A 13,763-nucleotide genomic window follows, 5' to 3' on the forward strand; every position below is an offset into this window, starting at 1 on the left:
AGGGTGCCAATTTAGACCAGGATGAGGAGGAATCTCTTCTGAGAGGCTTGTGAGTCTTTGAAGCATCTTGCCACAGAAAGCTGTGGGGGAAGTGTCCTTGTGTATATTTAAGGCTAAGAGAGGTGGATTCTTGATCAGTGGATGAATATAGGAAAGTGGATTTGAGGAATACTGGAGCAGCCATGGTCCTATTGAATGGAGGAACAGGCTTGAGGTGCTGAACAGTCTACTCATGTTCCTACTTCTTATAGTCTTATGGTCTTACTAATTCTATTCCAAATAATTGTTTCTGGAAGTTCCCCACTGCTGAAGTTAAACTAACCATACTGTAATTGGTGGAATTATCCTTACAATCTTTCTTGAACAAGGTTGTAATGTTTGCTATCCCCTGGATTTCTGTCATTTCCCCCACGTCCAGACCTGAATGATTGTGACCAGTGCCTCCACAATTACTACCCTCACTTCCTTTAAAATTGTTTGGTCCATCTTATCTGGTCTTACCAACTTTAAGTGCTGACACTTTATCCAAGATTTCTTCCTTATTAATCTTGAACTCTTCTAGTGGCTGAATTTCCTCCTGTGACACCATGGCCTGGACAGCATCCTCCTCTTTTGTCTAGAGAGATGCAAAGAAGTCATTTATTCAAGTACTCAACTATGTCCCTGCCTCTATGTGTAAATTCCCTTTTTGTTCTCTGATCAGCATTACTCATCCTTTAACCATTCTCTTACTGTGTATGTGCAGATAGAAGACGTTCAGACATTGATTTAGCTACCAGTCTATTCCCATAGTTTCTCTTATTTGCTTTTTCACTTCCCCACAACCTTAGGTATTCCAATGGATTCTTCATTCATCTGATGATGAGACATTTTCCCATGGCATGTGGGAGACTAAGAGGTGACCTCATACAGGTTCATGAAATTATGAGAGACATAGATAAAGTGAATACCTAAGGTATTTTCCCCAGGGTAGTGGAAAAACTAGAGGGCATAGGTTTAAGATAAGAGGTATAAGATTTAATTATGGCCTGAGGGGCAACTTTTTCATACAGAGGGTGGTGTATTTATGGAATGAGCTGCAGGAGGAAGTTGTAGAGGTAAATACAATCACAGTATTTAAAAAAATGTTTGACAGGCACATAGATAGGAAAGGTTTAGAAGGATATGGACCAATAGCAGGCAACTGGGACTAGTTCAGTTGAAGAAATCTGATCACATGGATGAGTTGGGCCAAACGGTCTGTTTCCATTTTGTGCGACTCTACAGCTTTATGGCCCACATTTAATTATTTATTATCCATACTTTTGACTATTCCAGTGCAATCCTAGCTGACCTCCTAGGAAGCCTGTCTTTCAAATCTCTGATGACTGTGACTTGCGATTTGAATCAAACCCCGTTTACCTTTATCTGGCCTTATTTATTTATTTACATTGGGTACAATTCAAGCAATGTCTTAATTTTAGAATACTCATCCATGCTTTCCAATTTCTCCATGTGTTTCCCGATGCTTGTAATCTCCACAAGCTTCCAAACTATTTCCACCTACTGACTATCTCAGTTTTAATTGCCTAAGCCTTCTGTTGCTATAAATTCTGGAATATCCTCCCTATTCTACCTCTACAACACTCATTGAAACCTATCTCTTTGAACAAACTTCTGGTCATATCACCTAGTCGGCTGGATTATATGTTCCCCTGCTACATTTGAGGATGTGTCTTGCTGAATTGAGCATTTACCTGCCTATCCCTAACTCCACATCAATAAACTGGGGACAGGGGCATTGTTAGGCAACTCATTCTCCCTTGGGCTGCTGAGACTTTTACACTCGGTTCGTAATAAACAACTGCACCTCCCAGTCGCAAACCATTTCAACTCCCCCTCCCACTCCTTGGACGACCTGTCCATCCTACGTCTCCTGCAGTGCCACAACGATGCCACCCAAAGATTGCAGGAACAGCATCCCATATTTCACTTGGGAACCCTGCGGCCCAATGGTATCAATTTGGATTTCACAAGCTTCAAAATCTCCTCTCCTCCGACAGCATCCCAAAACCAGCTCAACTCATACCCGCCTCCCTAAACTGTCCTCCCACCTATCCACTCCTTCCACCTCAAGCCCCACCCCCATCTCCTAGACCTATCTGCCCTCCCTGGACCGACCTATCCCCTCCCTAACTCCCCACCTACACTCATCTTTACTGGCTCCAGTCCCGCCTCCTTGACCTATCTGTCTCCTCTCCACCTATCTCCTTCTTTATCCATCTTCTATCCACCTCCCCCTTTCTCCCTATTTATTTCAGAATCCACTTTCCCTCCCCCATTTCTGAAGAGGGTTCTAGACCCGAAATGTCAGTTTTCCAGCCCCTCTGATGCTGCTTGGCCTGCTGTGTTCATCCAGCTCTACACCTTGTTGTCTCAGATTCTCCAGCATCGGCAGTTCCTCCTACCCTTTATACCTGATGTGGCTAAGTGCGATATTGTGTGTTATCAAGGTCTTTAGACAAACTTGGTACATTTTATTACATTGAAGGTGCATTTACATTCAGGTTGTTCTTATTAATCTGCATTGGGGCCCATTTCATCGCATTAATCCATGTAAAATATTGTGATTCTCCTTAAATCAAGAAAAATACAGTACTAATATTTCCAGTTTCAAACATATATAGGAGATATAATATTAAAGGAATATACATATATATCCTAGGATGACTTAATTTTAATTAATTAGATTTTAAATCTATCTATACATACAGTCTAAGAGTAGCTAATTTTGTTTTGATATTAGAGTAAATTTTTTTTTATTGTTCATATTTACAGTTGTGCCCAGATACTGTGACTAAGCTGAATGCTGCTTACATCTTTGGAATCACATATCAGCAACAAGTGAGTATGATTAATGGTATTCATTACTAATTGATATCTAACATTTTATGCCGTATTTATTGAAGTTTGTTCATTTTAGACTTGTAATACAACTTTTAAAGAAATCAAAGATGGAGAAAATAGGGAGCTGCAGGAAAATTAATCTAATACGACTCATGAGGGAAGTGATGAAACCTATCCTCGATGAAGTAGTAATAGCACATTGAAACTTGATTAAGCAGAATCAGCATTTTGTTTTGATGGGGAAATTGTGCTTGAGAAACTTATTAATTTTTCAATGATATAATTCACATCATACATAATGGGGAACCAGTAGTTGCAAATTTTTCAATCTTGAAAGTTATTTGGCAGGATGCTACATTGTAAGATGTTACATGAGACAAAATCTCATGGGCTTCTGAATATGAGATAACAAGATGTAGAGCTAGATGAACACAGCAGGCCAAGCAGCATCAGAGGAGCAGGAAGGCTGTTGTTTCGAGCCTAGACCCTTCTTCAGAAAATGGCTTCTGAATATTTTAGCATAGATAAAGGATTGATTAAAGGGTAGAAAATTGACAGCAGGAATAAATCAGTCATTTTCAAGGTGGCAGGTTTGCTAATAGGGTGCACAAAGACCATTGCTTGCCATACCTATTTACAAACTATAAACATGACTTAAATAAAGGGACCAAGTTTAAAGTATCAGTGATGGTTGATGATACAATGCTCGGTTAAAAAAACTGTGAAATGGTTCATAGAAATACAAAAGGATATGAATAAATGAGTATGTAAGAAAGTAACAAATAGATTATATTCACTTTGGCAAGAAAATTGAAAAGAAAACAATATTTCTGAAATGGTGAAAAGCAATTTGATGTTGGTATTTCATGCAATTTGTGAATCCTTGTATAGTACAAGATACACAGAACATTAACATGGAGGTACAGCGAGCAATTAGGAAACCAAATGGTATGTTAACCTTTATTTCAGGAGAATTAGAGCGCAAGAACAAGGAATGCTTGCTGCGATTGCATTAGGCTTTGCTGAACCACATTTTGGAGTTCTGTGTATAGTTTTGATTACTGCACTCAAGGAACAATATACTTGGCTTAACGGAGGTGAAACAAAGGTTCATTAACTTGATTCCTAAAATGAAGACCCTGACATCTGAGAGGAGATTGAGTAGAATGGCCCTATATTCTCTGAAGCTTAGGAGAATGATGTTATTGATCAACAAGACATATGAATCAGGAGTAGGATTAAACCACTTGACCATTTCAGCATGTTCTATCATTTAGTAAAGTTGTGACTGATCTGATTTTAACCTCAAATCTACATTCCTGCCTAAACCCAAATAATCTATTATTCCACTGCTTATCAAAAGTCTATCTACTTTCATCTTAAAAATATTCATAGATAATGCCTCATTTTGCAGAAGAGAGTTCCAAAAAGTTACAACCCATTTCTTCTTAATGGGATGACCTCTTATTTTAAACAATGACCTCTATTTCCAGATTCTCTTACCAGAAAAAACATCCTTCTGCATCCATCCTATGAATCCCCATGCCTGGCCTTTCTACTTTTTCCCATAAGATGGCATTTCTATTCTAATGTTAGTCTAGAATGCCTTCTCTGAACTTCCTGCAACATATTTACATCTTATGATAAGGTGTACAAGGGAATGCGGGGAATGAGACGCAAATGGGAAGTAGTGTATAAATAAGCTGAGTTCGGACTTTAGTGAATGCAAATACAGGGAAATTAGGTAGTCACAATTCAATGGTGAGATGCTGAAGTCAGCTTTTAAGGCTTGAGGGGAAAATTTTGCAAAATGGAGATTTTGAATTGTGTTTTCCCATCTTGCTGTCATTAGTCACTCCACAATGGGGAAAGGAAATATCTCACCCCATGATTTACAGTAAGAAATAGCTGTTGAGATGAGGAGAAATTTCTATATTTGTAAAGTTGTGCATCTTTGGAATTCTTTCCCCAAAGATCTGTGAATGCTCTGCTGTTGAGTGTTCTTCAGGCTGATTTGATAGATTTTGGACTGAAGGGAAATCTAAGAATAAGGAGACTGGGCTAAAAAGCCCAACTGACATTAAAGATCAGCCATAATTTTATGAACTTGCAGATCATGCTCAACGGGCTATTACAACCTACTGCTGCTACCATTTTTTAAATGATCTTATGTTTCTAAACAGGTAATGTTCAAGATGTTTGGTATTTTTGTATATTTTATGTTTCAATTTACCTTTTTAGTAATCTGGCTAAGAGTAGATTAATTAAATCATAATTTAGTTCCAGTCTGGAAACATAACTTATTTAGAATAGTAACATGCTTTTTCCCAGTACTTACTAAATATCTTTACAAGTTCAAATCAGTCAAGAAGCTGCTGAATAAGCCATTGCACTGGAACATATGATGATAAAGCTCCAATATTGTTACACTATTGTTATACATATATTTACATCTTCAGTACCAAGAAATTTTCAAGTGTGTCCTAGAGCAAGAGAATAAATTAGAATTACTTGCCCATATACCTCTTAGAAATCTTTGTTCACTGATCCAAGTTAAAGCATGTTTCACCAAATGCTCAGTTATTTCGGAAAATATCATGGGCTCTCATAGAATTCTAAGAACTCAGTTAAGAAAACTGATATCTAATTTCCTGGATTATCTCTGTTTCATTTTCTCAAAAGAGTTACATTTGACACATACAATTTTATCAGAATTTCCTTTTACTGGTTTGGCAAGTTAAAGTTAGAAACTACACAATTTATTAGCTCTGACTTTTTTTCCCCACACATTCTGCCAGAGCTGCTGAGCTTTTCCAGCAGCTTCTGTTTTTATATGCAATTTATTCCCTAATTTTCTTCAATTTTTAGATTCTAAAACCCCAAACCCTAGATTGGTACAATTACTCTTTTTAAGTGGTAAACTTAAGTTAACTTACATTTATATCCTGCCTTTCTGACTCCTGCACAGCCTAAAATACTTTTCTTTTACCTAATACCCATATGTGTTTAATAGACTTTTGAAATAGAGAAATTAATTTACCTAAAAATAGAAATAACACTGTTAGGCATGATCCAGAAATTAACATGTTTTCTAAAGTTCTGTAACATATGAAGAAAATGGGAGAGTAGTAAGCAATGGGATATCTTACATAAAGTTGTTTAAAAATTACCTGGATTCAGGAGGCCAGTAAACTGGATTTTGGTTCAATGCAGTCATCAGCATTCAGCAAAATTCTGACAGTAAATGTACAGTACATTGAAACTTTTATGTTTTTAACACACAGTTACAATATGTTAAGCTTCCTTTTCAGTAGTATTTATTCTTTCTAATGATACTTCAGAACACCATAGAGAGTAGAAATGCAGCTGTAAAGGAAGATTCTAAAGAAGTGATTGACAATGTGCAGAGGAGTAAAAAGGCAAAAATGCAATAAATGAGAGTTCTAGAGGTTGGTTAAGAAATGAATGTCATTGTTAGAGGAGGAAACAACATCGAACCCTAGGAACATGAGTAGGCAATTCAACCCCTTATGCCGGTTCCACCATTGAATGACAACCTTGCTGATCTGTGGTCTAATTCCACATGCCTGCCTTTGGCCCACATCCCTTAATATCTTACTACCTTTGCTTAAAAAGGTACAAGGACAAGATGTAAGATATTAGTGGAAAGTGTGTACTTGGATGTGCGACTAGAGGAATTCATGGAAATTGATCAGAAACTGCTGATGAATTTCGCAGTGAAGATGAGGACCTTAACATTGGTAGTGGAAAGTTGGTAATGAGTTCTTTGGAGAAATCAGTCACAAGCCCATAAACATATATTGGGAAATTAGTGTGCAACATTGTACAGGCAGCATTGCAGAGGATCATGGTTGGGAATGTTACTTCCATTTTCAGGTACTCTAATTGCTCAGTTTCAAAAATCTATTAAATACATATAGGTATTCAGTAAAACACTCATTAGCAAATCGGGTTTAAGGAAAGAAGCTAGTTTGGGAATCAGGAAATGTGTCTAATTTCATCGCTTAGATTAAGCTGTTATAATGGATATTATTAATTATACAAGTGCTATAATATCATATGAAGATTATTTTACCTTCTAAAAGAATTTCTGCTCATTGTGTCATTTTTTAAACTTGTTCATTTTCTTTCTTGAACAGTGTACACTTCTTGTTTCCAAGCTTTTATCTGATTATGCTGACATTCAATTTTATGACTTATACATGCTTTACAAAGGGGAAGATGGTGAGGAGAAACTTCATCCCATTGCAGTTCGTAACTTAAACTTTCAATATAATGGACACTTTGTTAACCAAGGTAAACATTAGGTCACTATGTAGCATTTATTATTGAATTACCTAATTCAGAAACATTTCTGACTTAGCCACGTAGAAGACAATGCAGTTTTAGAATCTATTACTCTATTGAACTAGGCATTAAAAATATTTGTTCCTATTTGTGTGCCCCTTTTATACAGGAGGTCTTTGTAGCACAGCATCCTTCCCTCTCAGCCAGACATTCTGGGTTCACATCTCACTCCATGCCATGCAAGGGTATTTGTGACCTAGCCAAACAGGTTGATTGTTAGCCGCCAAATCCTTTCAATGTAATGTACTTCTAACACCTGGTAAGAGCAGATGAGGTCCATGATCAGCCCTGCTATGGTTCCTACCCTAGATTAATGGGGATGGTTAGCAGTGAGAACGACATCCATCTGTAAAGCCAGCTGCCAAATTCAAGGTAATCTGCCAGCATTATTGTGACCCCATGAAACATAAAAAAAAGTTAAAGGAGAAATACAATTGATGGACATTTTGGAGGAGCCGTATCGTCAAAGCATGTTCCTTTCGACTATGCAACTGAAAATTTTGATTTCTGTGTTGATATTTAAATAATAAAGATTACTTATCTATTTGTTATATTCTTAAAACATTTTATGGTATAAACCACTTTGTTTAGTTGGAAAAAGAAGTAGGCTGCTTGGGCCTTGGAGCCTGTTCTGTCATTAAATTAAATGATGACTGACCTTTTTTTTGAAACTGGTCTTGAAAGTAAGCTCAGAGTGTGCATATTTTGAGGATTTTAAAGTAAGTTACTCAGATTTTATTCGTGTATTATTTGGTAACACTTCTTTTTTGGCTGAGTGCATAAAAGCAAATCATAAACAATATAAAAAAGTAAATGAGCAAAAGTGTAAACATTATCCTTTGACAATCTTTCTGCATTAAATTGGACTCAGTTAAGCTTATGAATTTGTTCACTTGGAAGGTGTTAGCAATTTAATCAAAATATTTCTTACATTTGTTTCATTATTGATGCTAATGTTATAAAAACAACTGCCATTACCTAAAAAGGAGCCAAATTGTTTAGGGTCATACACTCATTGGCATAGGAATTATTAAAGGAATATATCTTAATATCTTCTATTGTGTGGAACTGGTTATATTTGCAGTGACCAAGTACTGAATCAACAATGGACAGTTTTAATTGCCAGTGATAATAAGGTTCTGAAAATATCAGCGTCTGTGAAAGAAGAAACAGTGCTAGATTTTGATATAGGTTTCAGGGCATCAATGTCAGAACCAAATGGCACAAGACAATATAAATATCTAGGAAGCATCCTTGTAATTACCTACCTCCTTACTCACTCTTAAAGGGCACCAGACAGGCCTTCAATGCTGCCTACAACGCCAGATGGTTTTATAGCTGCCAACCCTGCCATACTGTCTGAGAGAGGTAGTCATTACCCAGGTAAGTCAGTGAGAGTTCCTTAGCATGGAGATATCCTTGCAGTGTTACATAACAAGGAGGGAAAATCGCTGTTTTGATTCAGGCTGACCACGATAATGGTCTTCAATTCCTGCACCTTCATCACTGGGACATGAAACTAGTGGCCTCTGCACACTATAATGGTGCTCTTCCACAAGCAATAAAATGCTAATGGGGCCACAGAATCTCTCCCAGTACATGCCTTAACCAGCATAATTGGCTGCTGCCTCTGTGGTTTGGGAAGCTGATTGAATTCCCAGTCCACATTGGAAAAGTTGCACATAGTTGGAATGAATCAGGCTGCTATCCCGATATGGCTCCTCTGCTTTTACCTGATTCTTCTGTGTTTTCCGGGTTTCCTGCCTGCAACGTCAAGTAACTGGGAAATTTTTGCGCCGTGTTCCAGGCTATTAATCTTTTATTACTTATTCATTAGGTTGCAGGTTTAATCCAGCATGATGTCACTTCATCTAAATCATGTTCTCTTGATGTCTCAGTGATTAGTTTTAATAGCCAGAAAATTGGAAGCATCACAAGTTGGGAGCTGCTCTGGTTCCTGTCACAAATGTTATTCCCTCACCACAAGCTCCATTCCTATCTCTGCACGGTGAAGCAGTCCCGGAGCAAGGCTGGTGCGGGGAATCGAGTCCCGGAGTGGAGGTGGGCATAGGAAGTGAGTCCCAGAGTGGATGCCAGCACGGGTAATCAAATCCGAGAGAAAATTTATCTTGGACTAGCCGAGAGGTGGTGCGGAGCGGACTGGAGGCTTGGGCCAGAGTGTGGACAGTTGTTGGTCTGAGTCTGGCACAGACTGTCAGACCACATGTGGAAGCTCCTGAGCTACTGCAATGTAATGTTAATTTGTAATTTGGTTATCTGACTGTAATGCCTATCCTTTTAAATATATCATATTTCTGACTTGTGCTATGTAAAGCAATATGACTACTTTTCTTTTTTATTCCTCTTGTATCGAAGATTTGTACTGAGGTATTTTGTACCAAAGATGGTACCATAAGAAGCAACATTATAAAACGTATCGCTGTACTCTTGTACTTCTGTACTTGAGTACACGTGATAATGAAGGATATTTTGTTCTACTCTGATAGCCTCCTGAGACTGAATCAAGGAATATGGACATCTCTGGCTGAGACGAGTATTAATTGCTTAACCATAACACCTTGGTAAAGATGGTTATCATTTGCCTTTTTGAGCCACTGCAGTCTTTGAGAGTGGGAACACCCACATTGCTGTTGGAATTTTGACTCAGTAATAGTGAAGATAGGTGATATAGGCTGAATTTTCTCATATTTTAGCTAAGCATCTATTTTAGGGAGTTTCATGGAAGGCTCTGCTCTGTGAGATCTAGTGACTTTTCTGGCACAATTCTGGGCTGCTCACCTCATTGAGTAGGTACCCTGCATCTATTATGTTAGTCTCACTTATTCCTGTGCTCAGTAGTGGTGAAACTGCTCCCTAGTGCCTTCACATTTCCACCTCATGTGCCATATTTACAAGCCTTGCAAGCTAGGAATTGCCCTTCATCCTGTGTTACTGCACATCTGGACAAGCCATGTCTGAGAGAGGGAAGGCAGCATCCTATTTGATGACAGGGACCTGATGAGCAGAATGGTGGAGAGGAGGGTCATCCTATCTCGCCAGAACTGCCAGAGGAGGCCATGGAACCAAACCCTGCATTCTGACTCGAAGCTGCCACCAGGTCAATGCAGTATCCCAGGCCCAAAAGAAAAAGCATCAGTGCTGCAAGAAGATTAGTTGCCTTCTGTGATCGTCAAGGTTAAGCGTCATCATCCTCTCTCTGCTATCGTGCACTCACTAACTGCACTACTGTACCTATCTTCCATCAAGATTCTCTATCTAACATTCTCACTGTTGCGTGCAGTATCTCCCCTCAATGGGTGTCACCTACTTTTTCTCCCAAAATTACTAATGCTTTTTGGAATTTCTGCTCATTCACTCGGGATACCTTACCGCTTTTCATGCACCAATACTAACAGCTGTGACAGTAAAACCAGAGAGTGTGGTGGCCAACAATTCTCTCCTCGTCCTGTGCAAGGAGAGGGTTCTTGAATTAGAAGGATCAATTTGAGGCCATTCATGTCCCAGTAATTTTGTAAAATTTATTTTGAAGAGCTGCACTGTTCCCTATTACAACCACTCTGAATGTATTCTCAAATAATTTCAAGCTTCAATCCAAGCACCAGTGGCCTCCACAAAGCCTCCATCTGCAAAAGGTTATCCCCTCTGGCCATCAACTTCTCCTCCATCTCTCAAGAAACCACAGTTCCCTCAGAGGATGCACCAAGGCTGTTACCCGTACTGCCCACCAAGTCAAATATGGCACCTTAATGGGTACTTTAGAGTTAGGAACCTACTCTAGTGAGCACACCACTGGTATTCAACAGCTGTTCAAAGAAGAAATGCTTCAGTGCCTAGACTGCCAAAGATCAGACACATACTGAGCCCAAGACAGAAGAGGACCCCATGATGTGGGCCATTCATCGCTTTGTGAAAATGCACAATCAAACACAGGTGCAGCAGGAAGGTTTGTGGAAACATTCAATTAACTAGATCAAAGATTGAAAGAGTCTACCAATGTTAACAGTACCATACCCCTTTCTGTGTACATTTTGGCTGTCTTGATAGAAAAGTTGGCATCTTCCATGAAAAAAGCGAGATCGACATAAACATTCAACAGTTGCTGGAAATGTACACAAACCTGCATTCCATCTCTTTAGTTATTGGTGCTCATCATTAACCTCATTCCAGATGCCCTTTCTGGAGACAGTGTGGTGGTGTCAGCTGGTTCTCAGACAGTAAAGGAACCTCATATAGGCCTCCCCAAAAGTCTCCTTTCAGGATACTCCAGAAGTGCTGGGCCCCTCCATCTCCATCCTGCCAACTACCCCAACCCACGGGAAACTCAAGTCTAGGAGACATGTTTGCATCTGGGTAGGATACCCTAGCCTTTATCTGAGCCCCTTATCCACAAATGCTCTTGTGGGTCATCTGCTCAAATTTTGAAGTTAGAAAGACTCCAATACAGGACAGAGCATCCTTGCCATGGAGGCTGAGACTACACTGAGATTTGGCTGAAGGGTAAGGAAAAAACAATCTCTGAGGGCACTTAGGTGGCACTTCATTGTACATCAAATATCACACTTGTATAGATATTGGCACTTTAAATCTGATTGATTTATCATTTTAGTTGCAGCAATAAGAATGAAGATACAGAAGCTGTACTTTTACTAATTCACTTTACCCACTTTGCCTGTTACAACCTTAAAGAATTCTACTAATTCAAATACAGTTTCCCCTTTATAAAACTTTGTTGACAATGCTTCATTGTTTTGTGATTTTCTAATTCTTCTGCAACTATTTCCTTAATGATGGATTCCATCAATTTCCCAATGAAAGATTTTTAGCTAGAAGGCATGTAGCTTCTTGCCCCCCGTCAACCTACTTTCTTGAGTGACATGTTACATTTGGGGTTTTCCAATTCCCTGGCACCTTTGCAAATCCTGATTATTGTTTGAAAATCACAACCAATGCATCCACTATCTTTGTAGCCATTTATTTTAAGCCCCTAGGCTGCAGGTCGCCAAATCAGGAATGTAAGTCATTGGGAAATTGCAGAAACCCCAGGTTTCCAGCCTTTAATTCTAAAAGCCAGAAAATGATAGATTGCAGAGCTCAATATTGTTATTTATTTCTGGTGTATACCTGGAATTAAAAACTTTGTGTTTGTTTTTGACTAATTTTCAAATTTGTATTCATTTCACAGGTAATACAGAAAATAACTGGCGTTTTACTAGACGTATTTTCTTGGTGGATACTTTATCTGGTCGTGAAATTAACCTAAAGAATGAACCAAAGGTGATTAGAGTTGCTAACAGTATAAAAATCAGGTGAGAAAAATCTTTGATATCAGTACAGACAGGAAATGGAATTTCAAGTTATTACTTTTGTTTTAAACACGTAACCTTTACATTTTCAATTTTCATTCAAGGTGCCTGATATAGTTTTGAGATGCTAGGGTTAGCCAAACAGAGTTTGGGTTTATTCCATCTTCACTGCATTTAGGGAATATCACTTTGGAAGACACAGTCGAAAGTGAAGCCTATCATTATCTCTGTATATAAAAAAAACAAACTAAACTTTATCGTTTTTATTTCATTCCTTTTATTATTAGAACAACATTCCAGCTTCCCAAAAAACTCACATACACCTACATGATCTGCTTACAGTGGGGATTTGCACATCAGGCAATCGGTCACCTTCCAATTCACAAAGGCTTCTTGGATGAAATCTTGGTGGCCTCAAGAATCTAGTCTGTGAAACTGTCGCACCCCACCCTACACCTGATGGAAACCAGCCAACTTCTTTCTCAGTCTAAAGTAAAAGAAAACAACATAGATCTTTTGATAATCTGTGGAACAAACCATGTAGAAAATCGTTGAGAACCTAAATCACCCTTAATGCCTCTGATGTTTTTAACTTTTAATTCTCAATTCCTCAATGATGCGTTTCATCCATGCTTTATCTGCTGCACGCCATGGCCACGGAGCAAGACACAGCAGGAAACTGGCAAGCTGAAAAGGCTTTGAACAAAAGTGCCAAAGAGCCACAGCCATATGAGAGATACTTTTAACAGCACCTCTTCTCTCTTGAAATTGTTTCCCTTCTTGAGAGGTGATTTGCAACTAATGAGAAGGCAATTCTCCTGTCCATTGTTTGTATCTTTTACTTCAAGTGGAGGGACAAGATCAAAAGTCATATTACTTCCAACTGCATCAGCGGGAGCACAACTAGCGCAGCAACTTCTTTCTCCTCAACAGGGTTATTGGATGAAAATCAAGATGGTTGCATTGTACGTGTCATTGTACATGCTCAAAATGCTGAATCAATCAATAGACTCCATATTTTTATCCTTAAGCTTGAGAACTCAATGCACGACTCATTAACACTTCCATGATGTGAACATTACTTGCCATTCACCAGCCCAAGCCTGAGTGTCGTCCATGTACTGGAAGAGCTTGGTCAGGGATACGGCTAGTTCTAGATCACAAATCTGAAGTTTTACTGCTAAA

General features: G+C 38.7%; 1 protein-coding gene across 1 annotated transcript in view; it reads left to right on the top strand.

The window, feature by feature from the left end:
* Nucleotides 1–13,763, top strand: part of tmem67 (transmembrane protein 67) — a 151,494-nt gene that overhangs the window by 72,014 nt on the left and 65,717 nt on the right. Inside the window, exons 12-14 of the mRNA XM_048529274.1 lie at nt 2,818–2,883; nt 7,047–7,203; nt 12,458–12,581. Of these exons, the coding sequence (XP_048385231.1) occupies nt 2,818–2,883; nt 7,047–7,203; nt 12,458–12,581 (347 nt within the window). The remainder of the gene's footprint in view (nt 1–2,817; nt 2,884–7,046; nt 7,204–12,457; nt 12,582–13,763) is intronic.

Source organism: Stegostoma tigrinum, chromosome 5 (genome assembly GCF_030684315.1).
Source record: "Stegostoma tigrinum isolate sSteTig4 chromosome 5, sSteTig4.hap1, whole genome shotgun sequence".
Classification (NCBI taxonomy): Eukaryota; Metazoa; Chordata; class Chondrichthyes; order Orectolobiformes; family Stegostomatidae; genus Stegostoma; species Stegostoma tigrinum.